Source organism: Sylvia atricapilla, chromosome 3 (assembly GCF_009819655.1).
Source record: "Sylvia atricapilla isolate bSylAtr1 chromosome 3, bSylAtr1.pri, whole genome shotgun sequence".
Taxonomy (NCBI): Eukaryota; Metazoa; Chordata; class Aves; order Passeriformes; family Sylviidae; genus Sylvia; species Sylvia atricapilla.
The window spans coordinates 5,732,268-5,747,453 of record NC_089142.1 but is presented as its reverse complement, the minus strand read 5'-3'; the positions used below and the strand labels follow the sequence as shown (position 1 = coordinate 5,747,453).

The window sequence follows — 15,186 nt, the reverse complement described above, 5'->3', positions numbered from 1 at the left end:
TGCTGAGCACAGCCAGAGCTCTGCATGATCATCAGAGGTGAGCAAAGGACAGAAGAACCCAGATCCTGAAGCCTGACACTGATCAAACAGGGATCCGTCTCAAAACCACAACACTTTCCACTGCAGAAAAACATCTCCGCTGTTTGTGTCACCCAACACAGCCCCACTGAACCAACATTCAAATAGTAAAGAGTGACACTGGCCCTGGGTAAGGGGATACCCAGCACATTTACATCCCTGCACCTGCCCTGCTCCCCACAGCAGCAGCACCAAAATCCCCCCCAGCAGCACCAGCACCAGCAGCAGCAGCAGCTCTATAAAGCTCCTCTTGGCATCCCTGACACTCCACCAACAGCAGCCACTGACCTGCCTCAGCCTCTGCTGCCACAGCCCCCTTGGCCAGCACAGCTCTGCTCCCCAGCTCAGAGCATGGAAACTTGTTACTCTCCACAGCAATACAATCTCACTTCATATGGGGCCACAATTGTGGCCATCATCAGCCTGGAGGCATTTGCTGGCATGTGGATAAATGCTTTCATCGCCTGTGTGCTTTGCATTGGCTGGGTGAAAAAGAAAATCTTGAACTCAAATGAGAAGATCTTGCTGCTTCTAAGTTGCACCAGGATTTCCTATTTATGCTTCTCATGGGTAAACAACTCTGTTTCAAGAATTTATCCCAAATACTTTTATGTTCAACCCATACTTCAACTGATTTCATCGTTTGCAGCCTTTTTTAATCATTCCAACTTGTGGGTTTCAGCCTGTCTTTGTGTTTTTTATTGCATAAAAATTGCCAATTTCAGGAACAGCTTCTTCATCTACCTGAAAGTAAGAATTGACAGGATGGTGCCCTGGCTCCTCTTGGGATCAGGGATTTCAGCCTTGGCAATGGCCATCATTGTTTATGACCTAAATGAAACTGTGCAGAGAAAAAACTTCACTTTCACCTGCCTCAGAAATATTTGGAAAGAAAGTATCAGAATGGATAAACATTTTTTCCCTGCTTTCTTTCTCGCTGGCTTTGGTTATGCTGCTTCATTCCTGGCAGTCATCTTTTCTGCTGTTTTCCTCCTCTTTTCTCTCTGGAGACACAAACACAAGATGCAGACAAACTCCATGAAGGACCTCAGCATGGAAGCCCACATCAGAGCCATGAAATCGATTCTCTCCTTCTTAGTCATGTACAGCATCAACTTTGTGTGTTTGATCTTGACAGTAAATTATACCATGAAGAATGAAAATGCCATGACACTTCTTACATCCATATATCTGTGTGCTTTTCCAGGTGTTCATTCCCTTATTCTGATTTGCAGCAATCCCAAGCTGGAAAAGGCACTGCTGAAGATTCCCTCCTGTATGAAGCGATCGTTTTTCAAAAAGTAGGAACCATTATAAAAGTGGGAGGTGATAAAATTGATGATCTTTCTCTTTAGAAAATAAGTAATTTAATTTCAAATGCACCTTTCCAATCATTGTAGATAATTCTGATGTTCAGGCTTCAATTCCTCCATTTAGAAATTAACTTTCATATTTATTGAGGTAACAATAGTATGTTTTTATATGGACATAAATCTTTGAGTTATATTTTTATTATTTACAAATTAATTTAGCCCTGATTGGGGGAATGATGCATAACTCCCTGTGTGGTGAAGGGATTAACGTGGGCATGGGAGTCTGATGGTGGGGTGATGGATTATCAGGCACATGCCCTTTGCCTCTACTTGCATTTGGTGGAAAAGAGAGTGATGCTAATTAAATGTTCAGCCTCTGCCCAACACTCTCAGCCTCTGCAATCTGCACCCTTGGCAGCCCTCATTTCCATATCAGCTGGCTGCCCACCACCATTTACCATGGCAGCAATAGGGTATTTTGACTGCAGCCTCACCTGCACTTCTCCCAAAAGAACAGATCTGGCACTTGAAATCCTCCCTGACAGAGGGTGAGATTATGACCCCCACTGAGCAGGACAAAAAGGATTGCTTCACTCTCCTTCCCAAAGCAGGGAACACCTCTTTGCTAAGATTTCCTCTTCTGAATGTGTCTGACTGTACCCTGGTGAAATTGTGTTTATAGGACTAATTGATGGTAAAGTTGAGCCTAATGAATTATCCATTTCTCTTTTTTTTCCCTCTTTAATATGTTTATAGCTAATCCCGTGAGTGTATTTATTAGTGGCAATTCCAAATTTGGATTTCTCCATTAAAATGCATCATCTGTGATTCTGTGACTCTGAAATTCTCAGCAAACTTGACAAGATTTACATGTTGAATTTGTGGTAATCAGAAATTAAGCTGAGCTGCACCCAGGCCCTCTGACCTCTCCAGACCAGCAAGGGGTTTCTGTTCTGCCAAATGTCTATGCTCTAAATAATAATAACAATACTGCAATAACAATACTGGAATAACAATACTGCAAACCTGCCACAAATGGTTTAGTATTCACTGTATGAAATGGCTGAAATAAACAAATTGATCTCTCATTTGGTTTACCTTGCTTTCTGCTGTGACTCTGTGCGATGCGATATATTATGGGCTGTATCCCTGTCTCGCAGAGGCTGACAGCTCTGTGTGAACATGCTGACCCCTGTCACTCACCAGAGCTGGTCACTGACACACAAACAGTGAGGCAGAAACAGCCCCAGGGAGCTCAGGGGGTGCAGAGCCCCCTTCCCACACCAGCCCTGCTCTGTGTCCTCTGTGCCCCACTGCCTGCAAGGACAGGATTCCCTGCTCCGTGTGACTGCTCCCCTGACCACTTGCACTTGGCGATGAGTTTGCCTTTTCCCAGTGCATTCGGGCTCAATGAAACACACAGGTAACATGCCTTGCTCTGGATCAGGGAAAGAGCTTGGGTAGGAAGGAGTAGAGGAGACAAGTTGTTAAGGGCTGACTGCAACCACAACTCTACTTTCCACTTCTGCAGCTGTGGGAGAGGAGTCAGATGAGCTGGGGATAAAGGAGTGAACTTGGGCCTTGGATGAAATGGTGTTGGATGGAGAGTGACCAAGTTTTCTTTTTCTTCCTCATTATCCTACTCTATTTTTTATATGCAAATAAATAAATTTCATTTTCCTGATGTCAAATACATTTTTTCTTGACAGTAACCTGCGTGTGATCTCTCTGCCTTTTTCTTCAGCCATGAGTTTTTCCATGCTGTTTTTCACCCCTGTCCATCCTGTGATTGAGACAGAACTAACTGCTGGGTGGAGGTCTGGCTTCTACCCAGGTTCATCCCCATTACAGCAGGTGAAACATGAAAGAGTTGCAGTACATAGAGAGCAGAACCTCAATTGGGAGCTTCTATCACCAAGCCAGGTTCAGAGGCAGATCTTAAGCGTCTCCTCTGGACACATCGTCCCAGTGAAATTGTCTTGAAAGTACAAGAACAACCACACCTCCTGTCTTCCCCTCCTGCTGCTTATGCATTTTTCCTTTAACACAACAGTCTCAACCACTTTCACAGGAAAGCCCTGGTGAATCCCTCTTATTCCCTATATCCAGTGCAGCATCATCCCCAAGAACCTCACATGCCAGAAGATTCAGCAGGCAGAACCAGCACATTGCATGTGTTACCACACAAAACACCAGAGCCCCACCAAACCACGCTGCAGATCCCTCCTTCCAGTTCTGTGAAATCCCTGAGAATGTGGCACCCAGCACAGAAGCCCTGTCCTGTGCACCAGCCCCACTCAGCTGGCACTGGAGAGGACAGGGTGTCCATCAGCACAGCCCCACTGCACAGCCCATGGGGACAGATGCAGGATGTGGCCATGCTGGAGAAGCTGAGACAATGGAGATGTCAGAAGTCAGTGGGAATGGTTGCCCAGTGCTGGCACAGTAAGAAAAACTGCTCTGGGCCACATTCCAAGTCTTTCTGATTGCCAAAACAGGTGCCATTAGGAGGATGTGATACGAATATTCACGTAACATACTGATGGCACCTCTATCCCACAGAAAACATGGCTATCATCATTCTGAAGAGAGAACATGCTGGTAGCTCATTTCCTGCAGCCATGGAGCTCTCTCTTGAGGTTTCCTTTTATTTGGTTCCACCACAGCATCAGATGAGATCTCCTTGGTCTTACTGTGGTCCTGATGTGCAAGGCCCAATGTGCCAGGCCCTGGACTAACCCAAAGGGCCTGGCCAGTCCATGCCCTGCAGAGCCTAACACAGCTTGCCTGTTCAAAACCTCACAGCTTTCAGGGTCTACATTAATTTGGAAGCTTTAGGGCACTGCAGTGTGGGGGAAAATCAGGATGGTGCCATCCTAAAATGCCTTCATTTTCCCAAATAGATGAGATTGGAATCCTTGCACAGGGGCTTGTCCCCATTTATACCCTTTCTTCTCCATATGCTGTAAAAAAATTATGCTCTACTTTTGGTGTCTTTTGTCAGCTGCCCCACTATGTGGCTCTTCACTCACTCTTGAGGCAGTGCCATCGCTAAACCAAACAGGGATTTTAATGCCTAGGAAGGATCAAAGTTAACTCCACTTTTCCATCATCCAGGTTCAACTTGGCAGCAACCAGACTCCCAGATTCAAAATGACAGTGAGTCTCCTGACTGTTCTCTGCTGAGCACATCTAGGGCTCTGCATGATCATCAGAGGTGAGCAAAGGACAGAAGAACCCAGATCCTGAAGCCTGACACTGATCAAACAGGGAGCAGTCTCAAAAGAACAACACTCCCCAGTACAGAAAAACATCTCTGTGGTATTTGTCACCCAACACAGCCTCCCTGAACCAACATTCAAATAGTCAAGAGCGACACTGGCCCTGGGTAAGGGGATATCCAAGCACATTTACATCCCTGCACCTGCCCTCCTCCCCACAGCAGCAGCACCAAAATCCCCCCCAGCAGCACCAGCACCAGCAGCAGCTCTATAAAGCTCCTCTTGGCATCCCTGACACTCCACCAACAGCAGCCACCGACCTGCCTCAGCCTCTGCTGCCACAGCCCCCTTGGCCAGCACAGCTCTGCTCCCCAGCTCAGAGCATGGAAACTTGTTACTCTCCACAGCAATACAATCTCACTTCATATGGGGCCACAATTGTGGCCATCATCAGCCTGGAGGTATTTGCTGGCATGTGGATAAATGCTTTCATCGCCTGTGTGCTTTGCATTGGCTGGGTAAAAAAGAAAACCTTGAACTCAAATCACAAGATTTTGCTGGTCCTCAGCTGGTCTAGGATTTCCAGTGTGTGCTTCTCATGGGTAAAGAGCTTCCTTTCAAGAATTTATCCTAATTACTTTTATGTTCACCCCATACTTCAACTGCTTTCATCTTTTTCAACCTTTTTTCAATATTCTAACTTGTGGGTTTCAGCCTGTCTTTGTGTTTTTTATTGCATAAAAATTGCCAATTTTAGGAACAGCTTCTTCATCTACCTGAAAGTAAGAATTGACAGGATGGTGCTGTGGCTCCTCTTGGGATCAGGGATTTCAGCCTTGGCAATGGGCATCATTGTCTATGACCTCGCTGAAACTGTGCAGAGTAACAACCTCACTTTCACCTGCCTCAGAAAGTTTTGGGAGGAAAGTATCAGAATGGATAAGCAGTTTTTCCCTACTTTCTTTCTCCTTGGCTTTGGATATGCTGCTTCATTCCTGGCAGTCATCTTTTCTGCTGTTTTCCTCCTCTTTTCTCTCTGGAGACACAAACACAAGATGCAGACAAACTCCATGAAGGACCTCAGCATGGAAGCCCATGTCAGAGCCATGAAATCGATTCTCTCCTTCTTAGTCATGTACAGCATCAACTTTGTGTGTTTGATCTTGACAATAATATATAACACGAAGAATGAAAATACCATGACATTTCTTATATCCATGTATCTGTATGCTTTCCCAGGTGTTCATTCCCTTATTCTGATTTGCAGCAATCCCAAGCTGGAAAAGGCACTGCTGGAGATTCTCTCCTGTGTGAAGTGGGAATTTTTCATAAAGTAGGAACTATAATAAAAGTCGTAGCCCATGCAAAATGTTGATCTTTCATCGTAGAAAAGAGGTAAATTAATTTCTATTTCAGCTCTCCAGGACTGTAGATAATAAAGATGTTCACTCTTCAAAATTGCAGTTATGAAAATGTCATTCATATATTTTGATTTAAATTTTTCTGAGTTAAATACATTATTGAATGTATTTAGATTTAGCTAAATCTTTGAAATATATTTCTGTTATTAACAAAGTAATTTAGCTCTGATTGCTTGAATGTTGCCTAACCCCCTGTGTACTGAGAGGATTCATGTGGGCATGAAAGTCATGCCCATCATCAGTTGGCTGCCCACCACCATTTACCATGGCAGCAATAGGGTATTTTGACTGCAGCCTCACCTGCACTTCTCCCAAGTCTTGAAATCCTCCCTGGCAGAGGATGAGAATATGACCCCCACTGAGCAGGGCAAACAGGATTGCTTTGCTCTTGTCCCCAAAGCAGGGAACAACTCTTTGCTAAGATTTCCTCTTAGGACTGCACCCTAGACAAATTCTGTTTATGGGCCTAATTGATGGTAAAGTTGAGATTAAGGAATCAACCATTGCACTTCTGGTATTTTTTTTAAATATATTTATAGGTAATCCAGTGAGTGGATTTATTAGTGGCAATTCCAAATTTGGATTTCAACAATAAAATGCATCATTTGTGATTCTGTGACTCTGAAATTCTCAGCAAACTTGACAAGATTTACATGTTGAATTTGTGATAATCAGAAATTAAGCTGAGCTGCACCCAGGCCCTTTGATCTCTCCAGACCAGCAAGGGGTTTCTGTTCTGCCAAATGTCTATGCTCTAAATGGAGCCGAAAGATATGGAACACTGGTACACAAACTGGCTGCAAATAAAGGAATAACAATACTGCAAACCTGCCACAAATGGTTTGGTATTCATTGCAATGGCTGAAATAAACACATTGATCTCTCCTTTAGTTTACCTTGCTTTCTGCTGTGGCTCTGTGCTGTGTGATATATTATGGGCTGTATGACTGTCTGGCAGAGGCTGATAGCTCTGTGTGACCATGCTGACCCCTGTCACTCACCAGAGCTGGTCACTGACACACAAACAGTGAGGCAGGAACAGCCCCAGGGAGCTCAGGGGATGCAGAGCCCCCTTCCCACACCAGCCCTGCTCTGTGTCCTCTGTGCCCCACTGCCTGCAAGGACAGGATTCCCTGCTCCGTGTGACTGCTCTCCTGGCCACTTGCACTTGGCGATGAGTTTGCCTTTTCCCAGTACACTCTGGCTCAATGAAACACACAGGTAACATGCTTTGCTCTGGATCAGGGAAACAGCTTGAGTAGGAAGGAGTAGAGGAGACAAGTTGTTAAGGGCTGGCTGCAACCCCATTCCTACTTGCCCCTTTACTGCTGTGGGAGCAGATTTGGAGGAATTGAGGATGAAACAGTGAAATTGAGCCTTGGATGAAAGGGTGGTGGATGCAGAGTGACCGAGTTTTCTATTTCTTCCTCATTACTCTACTCTAGTTTTTATATGCAAATAAATTAAATTCATTTTCCCAAAGTCAAATACATTTGTTCTTGACAGAAACTCCTGTGTGGTCTCACTGCCTTTATCTTCAGCCATGAGTTTTTCCATGCTGTTTTTCACCCCTGTCCATCCTCTGATTGAGACAGAACTAACTGCTGGGTGGAGGTCTGGCTTCTGTCCAGGTTCATCCCCATTACAGCAGGTGAAAAACGAAAGAATTGCAGTATATACAGAGTAGAACCTGAATTTGTCATTTCTGTCACCAGCTCAGGTCCAGAGGCTGATCTTCTGGACACATCTTCCTACTGAAAGGCCTTGAAAGTAGGAACAACCACATCTCCCTTCTTCCCCTCCTCCTGCTCATGAAGTCCCAACCACTTTCACAGGAAAGCCCAGGAAGATCCATCTTATTCCCTATATCCAGTGAAACATCATCACTCCCAATCTCACATGCCAGAAGATTCAGCAGGCAGAACCAGCACGTTGCATGTGTTACCACACAAAACACCAGAGCCCCACCAAACCACACTGCAGATCCCTCCTTCCAGTTCTGTGAAATCCCTGAGAATGTGGCACCCAGCACAGAAGCCCTGTCCTGTGCACCAGCCCCACTCAGCTGGCACTGGAGAGGACAGGCTGTCCATCAGCACAGCCCCGCTGCACAGCCCATGGGGACAGATGCAGGATGTGGCCATGCTGGAGAAGCTGAGACAATGGAGATGTCAGAAGTCAGTGGGAATGGTTGCCCAGTGCTGGCACAGTAAGAAAAACTGCTCTGGGTCACATTCCAAGTCTTTCTGATTGCCAAAACAGGTGCCATTAGGAGGATGTGACACAAATATTCACGTAACATACTGATGGCACCTCTATCCCACAGAAAACATGGCTATCATCATTCTGAAGAGAGAACATGCTGGTAGCTCATTTCCTGCAGCCATGGAGCTCTCTCTTGAGGTTTCCTTTTATTTGGTTCCACCACAGCATCAGATGAGATCTCCTTGGTCTTACTGTGGTCCTAATGTGCAAGGCCCAATGTGCCAGGCCCTGGACTAACCCAAAGGGCCTGGCCAGTCCATGCCCTGCAGAGCCTAACACAGCTTGCCTGTTCAAAACCTCACAGCTTTCAGGGTCTACATTAATTTGGAAGCTTTAGGGCAATGCAGTGTGGGGGAAAATCGGGATGGTGCCATCCTAAAATGCCTTCACTTTCCCAAATAGATGAGATTGGAATCCTTGCACAGGGGCTTGTCCCCATTTATACATGTCCCCTTTTCTTCTCCATATGCTCCAAATTCAACCTGTAATAAATTCCAGCTTTGCTTTCGGTGTCTTTTGCTGTCCTGCCCCACTATGTAGCTCTTCACTCACTCTTGAGGCAGTGCCATTGTTAAAACAAACATGGATTTCAGTGAATCTGTAGGATCCAAATTAACTCCACTCTTCCACCATGCAGGTTCACCTTTGCAGCTCCCAGACACGCAGACTCAAAAGGAAAATGAGTCTCCTGACTGTTCTCTGTTGAGCACAGCCAGGGCTCTACATGATCATCAGAGGTGAGCAAAGGACAGAAGAACCCAGATCCTGAAGCCTGACACTGATCAAACAGGGATCCATAACAAAACCACAACACTTTCCACTGCAGAAAAACATCTCCGCTGTTTGTGTCACCCAACACAGCCCCACTGAACCAACATTCAAATAGTCAAGAGTGACACTGGCCCTTGGTAAGGGGATATCCAAGCACATTTACATCCCTGCACCTGCCCTCCTCCCCACAGCAGCAGCACCAAAATCCCCCCCAGCAGCACCAGCAGCACCTCTATAAAGCTCCTCTTGGCATCCCTGACACTCCACCAACAGCAGCCACTGACCTGCCTCAGCCTCTGCTGCCACAGCCCCCTTGGCCAGCACAGCTCTGCTCCCCAGCTCACAGCATGGAAACTTGTTACTGTCTACAGAAATACAATCTCACTTCATATGGGGCCACTACTTTGGCCATCATCAGCCTGGAGGTGTTTGCTGGCATGTGGATAAATGCTTTCATCGCCTGTGTGCTTTGCATTGGCTGGGTGAAAAAGAAAACCTTGAACTCAAATGAGAAGATCTTGCTGCTTCTCAGCTGGTCTAGGATTTCCAGTGTGTGCTTCTCATGGGTAAATGAGTTCCTTGCTGTAATTTATCCCAATTATTTTTACGTTCACCCCATACTTCAACTGCTTTCATCTTTTGCAACCTTTTGGAATTATTCCAACTTGTGGGTTTCAGCCTCTCTTTGTGTTTTTTATTGCATAAAAATTGCCAATTTCAGGAACAGCTTCTTCATCTACCTGAAAGTAAGAATTGACAGGATGGTGCTGTGGCTCCTCTTGGGATCAGGGATTTCAGCCTTGGCAATGGGCATCATTGTCTATGACCACAATGGAACTGTGCAGAGTAACAACCTTACTTTCACCTGCCTCAGAAACTTTTGGGAAGAAAGTATCATAATGGATAAGCATTTTTTCCCTACTTTCTTTCTCATTGGCTTTGGATATGCTGCTTCATTCCTGGCAGTCATCTTTTCTGCTGTTTTCCTCCTCTTTTCTCTCTGGAGACACAAACACAAGATGCAGACAAACTCCATGAAGGACCTCAGCATGGAAGCCCACATCAGAGCCATGAAATCGATTCTCTCCTTCTTAGTCATGTACAGCATCAACTTTGTGTGTTTGATCCTGACAGTAATTGATGCCATGAAGAATGAAAATGCCATGACACTTCTTGTATCCATATATCTGTGTGCTTTCCCAGGTGTTCATTCCCTTATTCTGATTTGCAGCAATCCCAAGCTGGAAAAGGCAATGCTGAAGATTCTCTCCTGCATGAAGTGTGCGTTTTTCAAAAAGTAGGAACTGTGATAAAAGTCATAACCCATGCAAAATTTTTATTGTTCACTGTAATAAAGAAGTAATTGAAATTCTAATTTGGCTCACCAGCATTGTAGTTGATACTAATGTTCACACTTCAACATCACAGTTAAGAAAACGTAATTCATATTTTTTGATTTAAACTATTGTGAGTTAAATACATTATTTTACGTGCTTACATTTAGCTACATCTTTGGAATATATTTGTGTTATTAACGAAGTCATTTAGCCCTGATTGGAGGAATGATGCCTAAATCCCTGTGTGGTGAAGGGATTAATGTGGGCATGATATCTTGTGCTGGGATGATGGATTATCTGTCTTAGGTCCTTTACCTCTGCCTGAGCTAGGTGGAAGAGAGAGTGATGCTAATTAAATGTTCAGTCTCTGCCCAACACTCTCAGCCTCTGCAATCTGCACCCTTGGCAGCCCTCATTTCCACATCAGCTGGCTGCCCACCACCATTTACCATGACAGCAATAGGGTATTTTGACTGCAGCCTCACCTGCACTTCTCCCAAAAGAACAGATCTGGCACTTGAAATCCTCCCTGGCAGAGGGTGAGATTATGACCCCCACTGAGCAGGACAAAGAGGATTGCTTCACCGTCCTTCCCAAAGCAGAGAACACCTCTTTGCTAAGATTTCCTCTTCTGAATGTGTCTGACTGTACCCTGGTGAAATTGTGTTTATAGGACTAATTGATGGTAAAGTTGAGTCAAATGAATTATCATTGCTCTTTTTTTTCCTATTTAATATATTTCTAGCTAATCCCGTGAGTGTATTTATTAGTGGCAATTCCAGATTTGGATTTCCACAATAAAATGAATCATTTGTGATTCTGTGACTCTGAAAGTTCTTAGCAAACATGACAAAACTTACATGTTGAACTCATGGTAATCAGAAATTAAGCTGAGCTGCACCCAGGCCCTCTGACCTCTCCAGACCAGCAAGGGGTTTCTGTTCTGCCAAATGTCTATGTTCCAAATGGAGCAGAAAGATATGGAACACTGGTACACAAATTGGCTGCAAATAAAGGAATAACAATACTGCAAACCTGCCACAAATGGTTTGGTATTCAGTGTATGAAATGGCTGAAATAAACAGCCATTTTAAATATCTCTCTTTTGGTTTACCTTGTTTCTGCTGTGATTCTCTGTTTTATTGCGTTTATAAAATAATAGTTTGCTCCTTTCTTACCTTTTTTCTTGAAAAGTGTTATGTCCCAAGTTTATCTCTGCCCCTCTTGACTGTCCATTCTCCTATACCCTTCCAAGCCTATTCCTCTGAGTCCATTTTGTCACTTGATTGCTCCTCCTGGCTTCTGGAAAATTCAGGGAAAGATGTCAAGTGATAAGACAAGAATAGAGAAAATTCCTCTCTTGTTGTTCTCACTGTTTTCGCTGACGGTCCCTCTAGCCCCAGCTCACTCCTACTCTGTTTCCTATTGGATAATGGTTTGATCCCTGCTTCTGTACCTCCCCTGTTTATAAGTTGTTTATAGGTTGCTGTCTCCCTTGTCTCGCTGCTCAGCTGGAGCATCTCTCCTGAGGCTCACAGCCCCATCTGGGACTCAATAAAGGTCTTGGACTGTCCTCCAGCTGAGTCAGGCTCCTGCCTTCACCATCATTGTAGGCCTCTCCTGTGGCAAGGAGGAGGTCCCCTTAGCCACCCCTTTGGTTCACAAGATCTGGAGGATTGTCCCCCACACGTCTGTGGTGTCAGGCTAGCCCGGGTGGATGGATACATTGCTCTGTGAGGGACACCACGACAGCTTTGGATTGTGTGATATATTATGGGCTGAATAACTGTTTGGTAGGGGCTGACAGCTCTGTGTGACCATGCTGACCCCTGTCACTCACCAGAGCTGGTCACTGACACACAAACAGTGAGGCAGGAACAGCCCCAGGGAGCTCAGGGGGTGCAGAGCCCCCTTCCCACACCATCCCTGCTCTGTGTCCTCTGTGCCCCACTGCCTGCAAGGACAGGATTCCCTGCTCCGTGTGACTGCTCCCCTGGCCACTTGCACTTGGTGATGAGTTTGCCTTTTCCCTGTGCACTCTGGCTCAGTGAAACACAAAGGTAACAGGCTTTGCTCTCTATTAGCTTGAGAAGGAAGGAGTGGAGGAGACAATTTGTTAAGAGCTGACTGCAGCCCCTATTCTACTTGTGTGTTTTGCTTCTGTGGGAGAGGAGTTGGAGGAGCTAGGGATGAAGGAGTGAAGTTGAACCTGGAATGAAAGGGTGGTGGAGGCAGAAGGTTCTAGTTTTCCATTTGTTTATCATCATCATACTGTACTTTCAATAGTCAATAAATTCAATTCCTTTTCCCCATGTAAACACTAGTTTGTCTGTGAGAGTAATAGGTGACTGATCTCCCTGCCTTTATCTTGATCCGTCAGCTTCTTTGTCCTATATTTCAGCCCTCGTGATGGGTGACATAAAAGGAAGAGTTGGGTAGGGGCTGGCCTCTCCCTAAGGTCAACCCTCCACAACATGTGAAAGGTGAAATAGTTCCAGTATGAATGCAGTAGAACATTAATTGGTCACTTCTATCACCAGCTTAGATCCAGAGGCAGATCTTAAGCATCTCTTTTGGACACAACTCCCCAGTGAAAGGCCTTGAAAGGACAAGAACAACCACACCCCCCTTCTTCCCCTCCTGCTGCTCATGCACTTTATTCTTCAAACTGACGGTTCCTACCACTACCACAGGAAAGCCCTGGAAGATCCATCTTATTCCCTAGTGTAGCATTGTGGTAGTTTGACACGGAGAAGTGTATTTTTCAAAAAGATATTGCAAAAAACTAATTAGTGAGTGGCTTTGAAGGGGACAACTTGATTTACCCATTAGGAAGTGCTATATCTCTGTGAAAACACAGGGTTAAATATTGAAGGAATCTTGGGAAACTTCCCTTTTCCTCCCTGTCCTGGAGAGAGGTAACAGGAGCAGCGGGCTGGCCCAACTCCACCACGGGCTTCTCCTGGGCCTGCCCATGGCCGGGCTGGGCTCTGCCATTGCAGTAACCTGGTGGGGACACAGCGGGCCCCAAGGGTCACGGCTGCTGGCAGGAGAGGGGAGGGCAAAGCCATGGCGACTGACATCCTGCTGCTAAAACGCTGCAGCTTGGGAGGCCTCGCTGGATCTCCCCAGGAGCAGGTCTAAGCCTGGGCTGGGCTGGGGCAGGAGGCATCCACCATCCTGGCTGCTAAGATTCCTGACTGCCATTTCCCTGGGCCATTCCAAACTCTTGGTGTGAGTTATCCTCCCTGCCTAGTGCAGCTTTGAAATCTGACACTGTGAGCCACAGCCAGAGAGAGAGAAGAACCTGGGCAAGATAATAACTCTTTCCTTGCACTGAGGAACCTTCCAAAGCTCTAACCCTCTAACTCTAAGTGAGAGAAAAAACTGGGGACACGTAAAAGGACAAGATGAAGATATCAAAGTCAGTGAAGGAAGAGCGACCTCTTAGGTGGAAGAGATGAGAAGATGTCTTGGTATTTTAGGCTGAACATCTTCTGGGAGCCATGGTAACAGACTGTAATATGCTAGAATATTCCTTTAAACCATGGAAATATGAATGGGGGACATTGATTGAGCAAAGGTATCTGCAACTAACTGAGTGAATATTGAATGAGTAGCTGTGATCCTGTGATCCCATGAGATGATTGAAGAGAGAGAGATGAGATAAGAAGCCCTCTGTGTCAGTGAAGAAGTGAAAAGAAATTTCTTTTCCATGAGATGAAGAAATCCTTTGCTTTTGGAGTTGCTTATCTTTAATATGACACCCTAGTATGCATGAGTCCACAGCCCATATGTAGCCATGGGAAAGGCTACACGATATGGGAGGTTCACAATGGCAGATTTTTTCCCCCCAGGCAGCTGCTTTTGTGAATGTTAGAAAGCCACAAGCACTGTTCTTTCTTCTGGAAATCTACCACAACAACTCAGGAGAGACTTCTCGCTCTAAAAGGACTGAATGAAAGACTATTTTATAAGTAGTACTGACCTAGAGTTCCTAGAGTTTTGTCTTTATACACTGTCTGTGAGAAAGAAAAGAAGCTGATGGAGGAGGAGGAGTGTTTTCAAAGTTTCATTTTGATTCTCAGTTTCTTCTTTCAGTATGTGTTAATAAATCTATCTTTAAGCCTTTAGGTTTGGGCCTGCTTTGCTTTTCCCCTGTTCCTATCTCACAGCAGAAAAGACACTCAAACCACTACAAAAGTTGGTGTATTGTCCAAGAAGGGTCAAACTTGGAAAACATGAAACCATTACAAGCATCATCCCCAACAACCTCACATACCACAAGGCTTAGCAAGCAAAACCAGCACCTTGCATATGCTACCGCACAAAACACCACAGCCCCACCAAACCACATTGCAGAATCCTCCTTCCAGTTCTGTGAAAGCCCTGAGAATGTGAAACCCAGCACAGAGGCCCTGTTCTGTGCACCAGCCCCACTCAGCTGGCACTGGAGAGGACAGGGTGTCCATCAGGTAAATACATTATTGTATGCATTTATATTTACCTTAATATTTGAGATATATTTGTGTTATTAACAAAGTAATTTAGCCCCGATAGGAGGAATGATGCTTAAATGCCTGTCTGGTGAAGGGATTAACGTGGGCATGAAATCTTGTGGTGGGATGATGGATTATCAGCCCCACTGCACAGCCCATGGGGACAGATGCAGGATGTGCTGATGCTGGAGAAGGAGAGACAATGGAGATGTCAGAAGTCAATGGGAATGGCTGCCCAGTGCTGGCATGCTGTAGTGGTTTGAAAGCAAAACCTGTAAGAC

At 45.3% G+C, this 15,186-nt stretch overlaps 3 protein-coding genes across 3 annotated transcripts; all 3 read left to right on the top strand.

Moving 5' to 3' along the window:
* Positions 1–429: 429 nt before the first annotated feature.
* Positions 430–1,383, top strand: LOC136358358 (taste receptor type 2 member 116-like). The gene has a single exon (XM_066314287.1). It carries the CDS (start codon positions 430–432, stop codon positions 1,381–1,383), a length of 954 nt encoding a protein of 317 aa, XP_066170384.1.
* A 3,612-nt stretch (positions 1,384–4,995) lies between these two features.
* On the top strand, positions 4,996–5,949 carry LOC136358357 (taste receptor type 2 member 9-like). The gene has a single exon (XM_066314286.1). It carries the CDS (start codon positions 4,996–4,998, stop codon positions 5,947–5,949), a length of 954 nt encoding a protein of 317 aa, XP_066170383.1.
* A 3,467-nt stretch (positions 5,950–9,416) lies between these two features.
* On the top strand, positions 9,417–10,370 carry LOC136358356 (taste receptor type 2 member 116-like). The gene has a single exon (XM_066314284.1). It carries the CDS (start codon positions 9,417–9,419, stop codon positions 10,368–10,370), a length of 954 nt encoding a protein of 317 aa, XP_066170381.1.
* Positions 10,371–15,186: the final 4,816 nt, after the last annotated feature.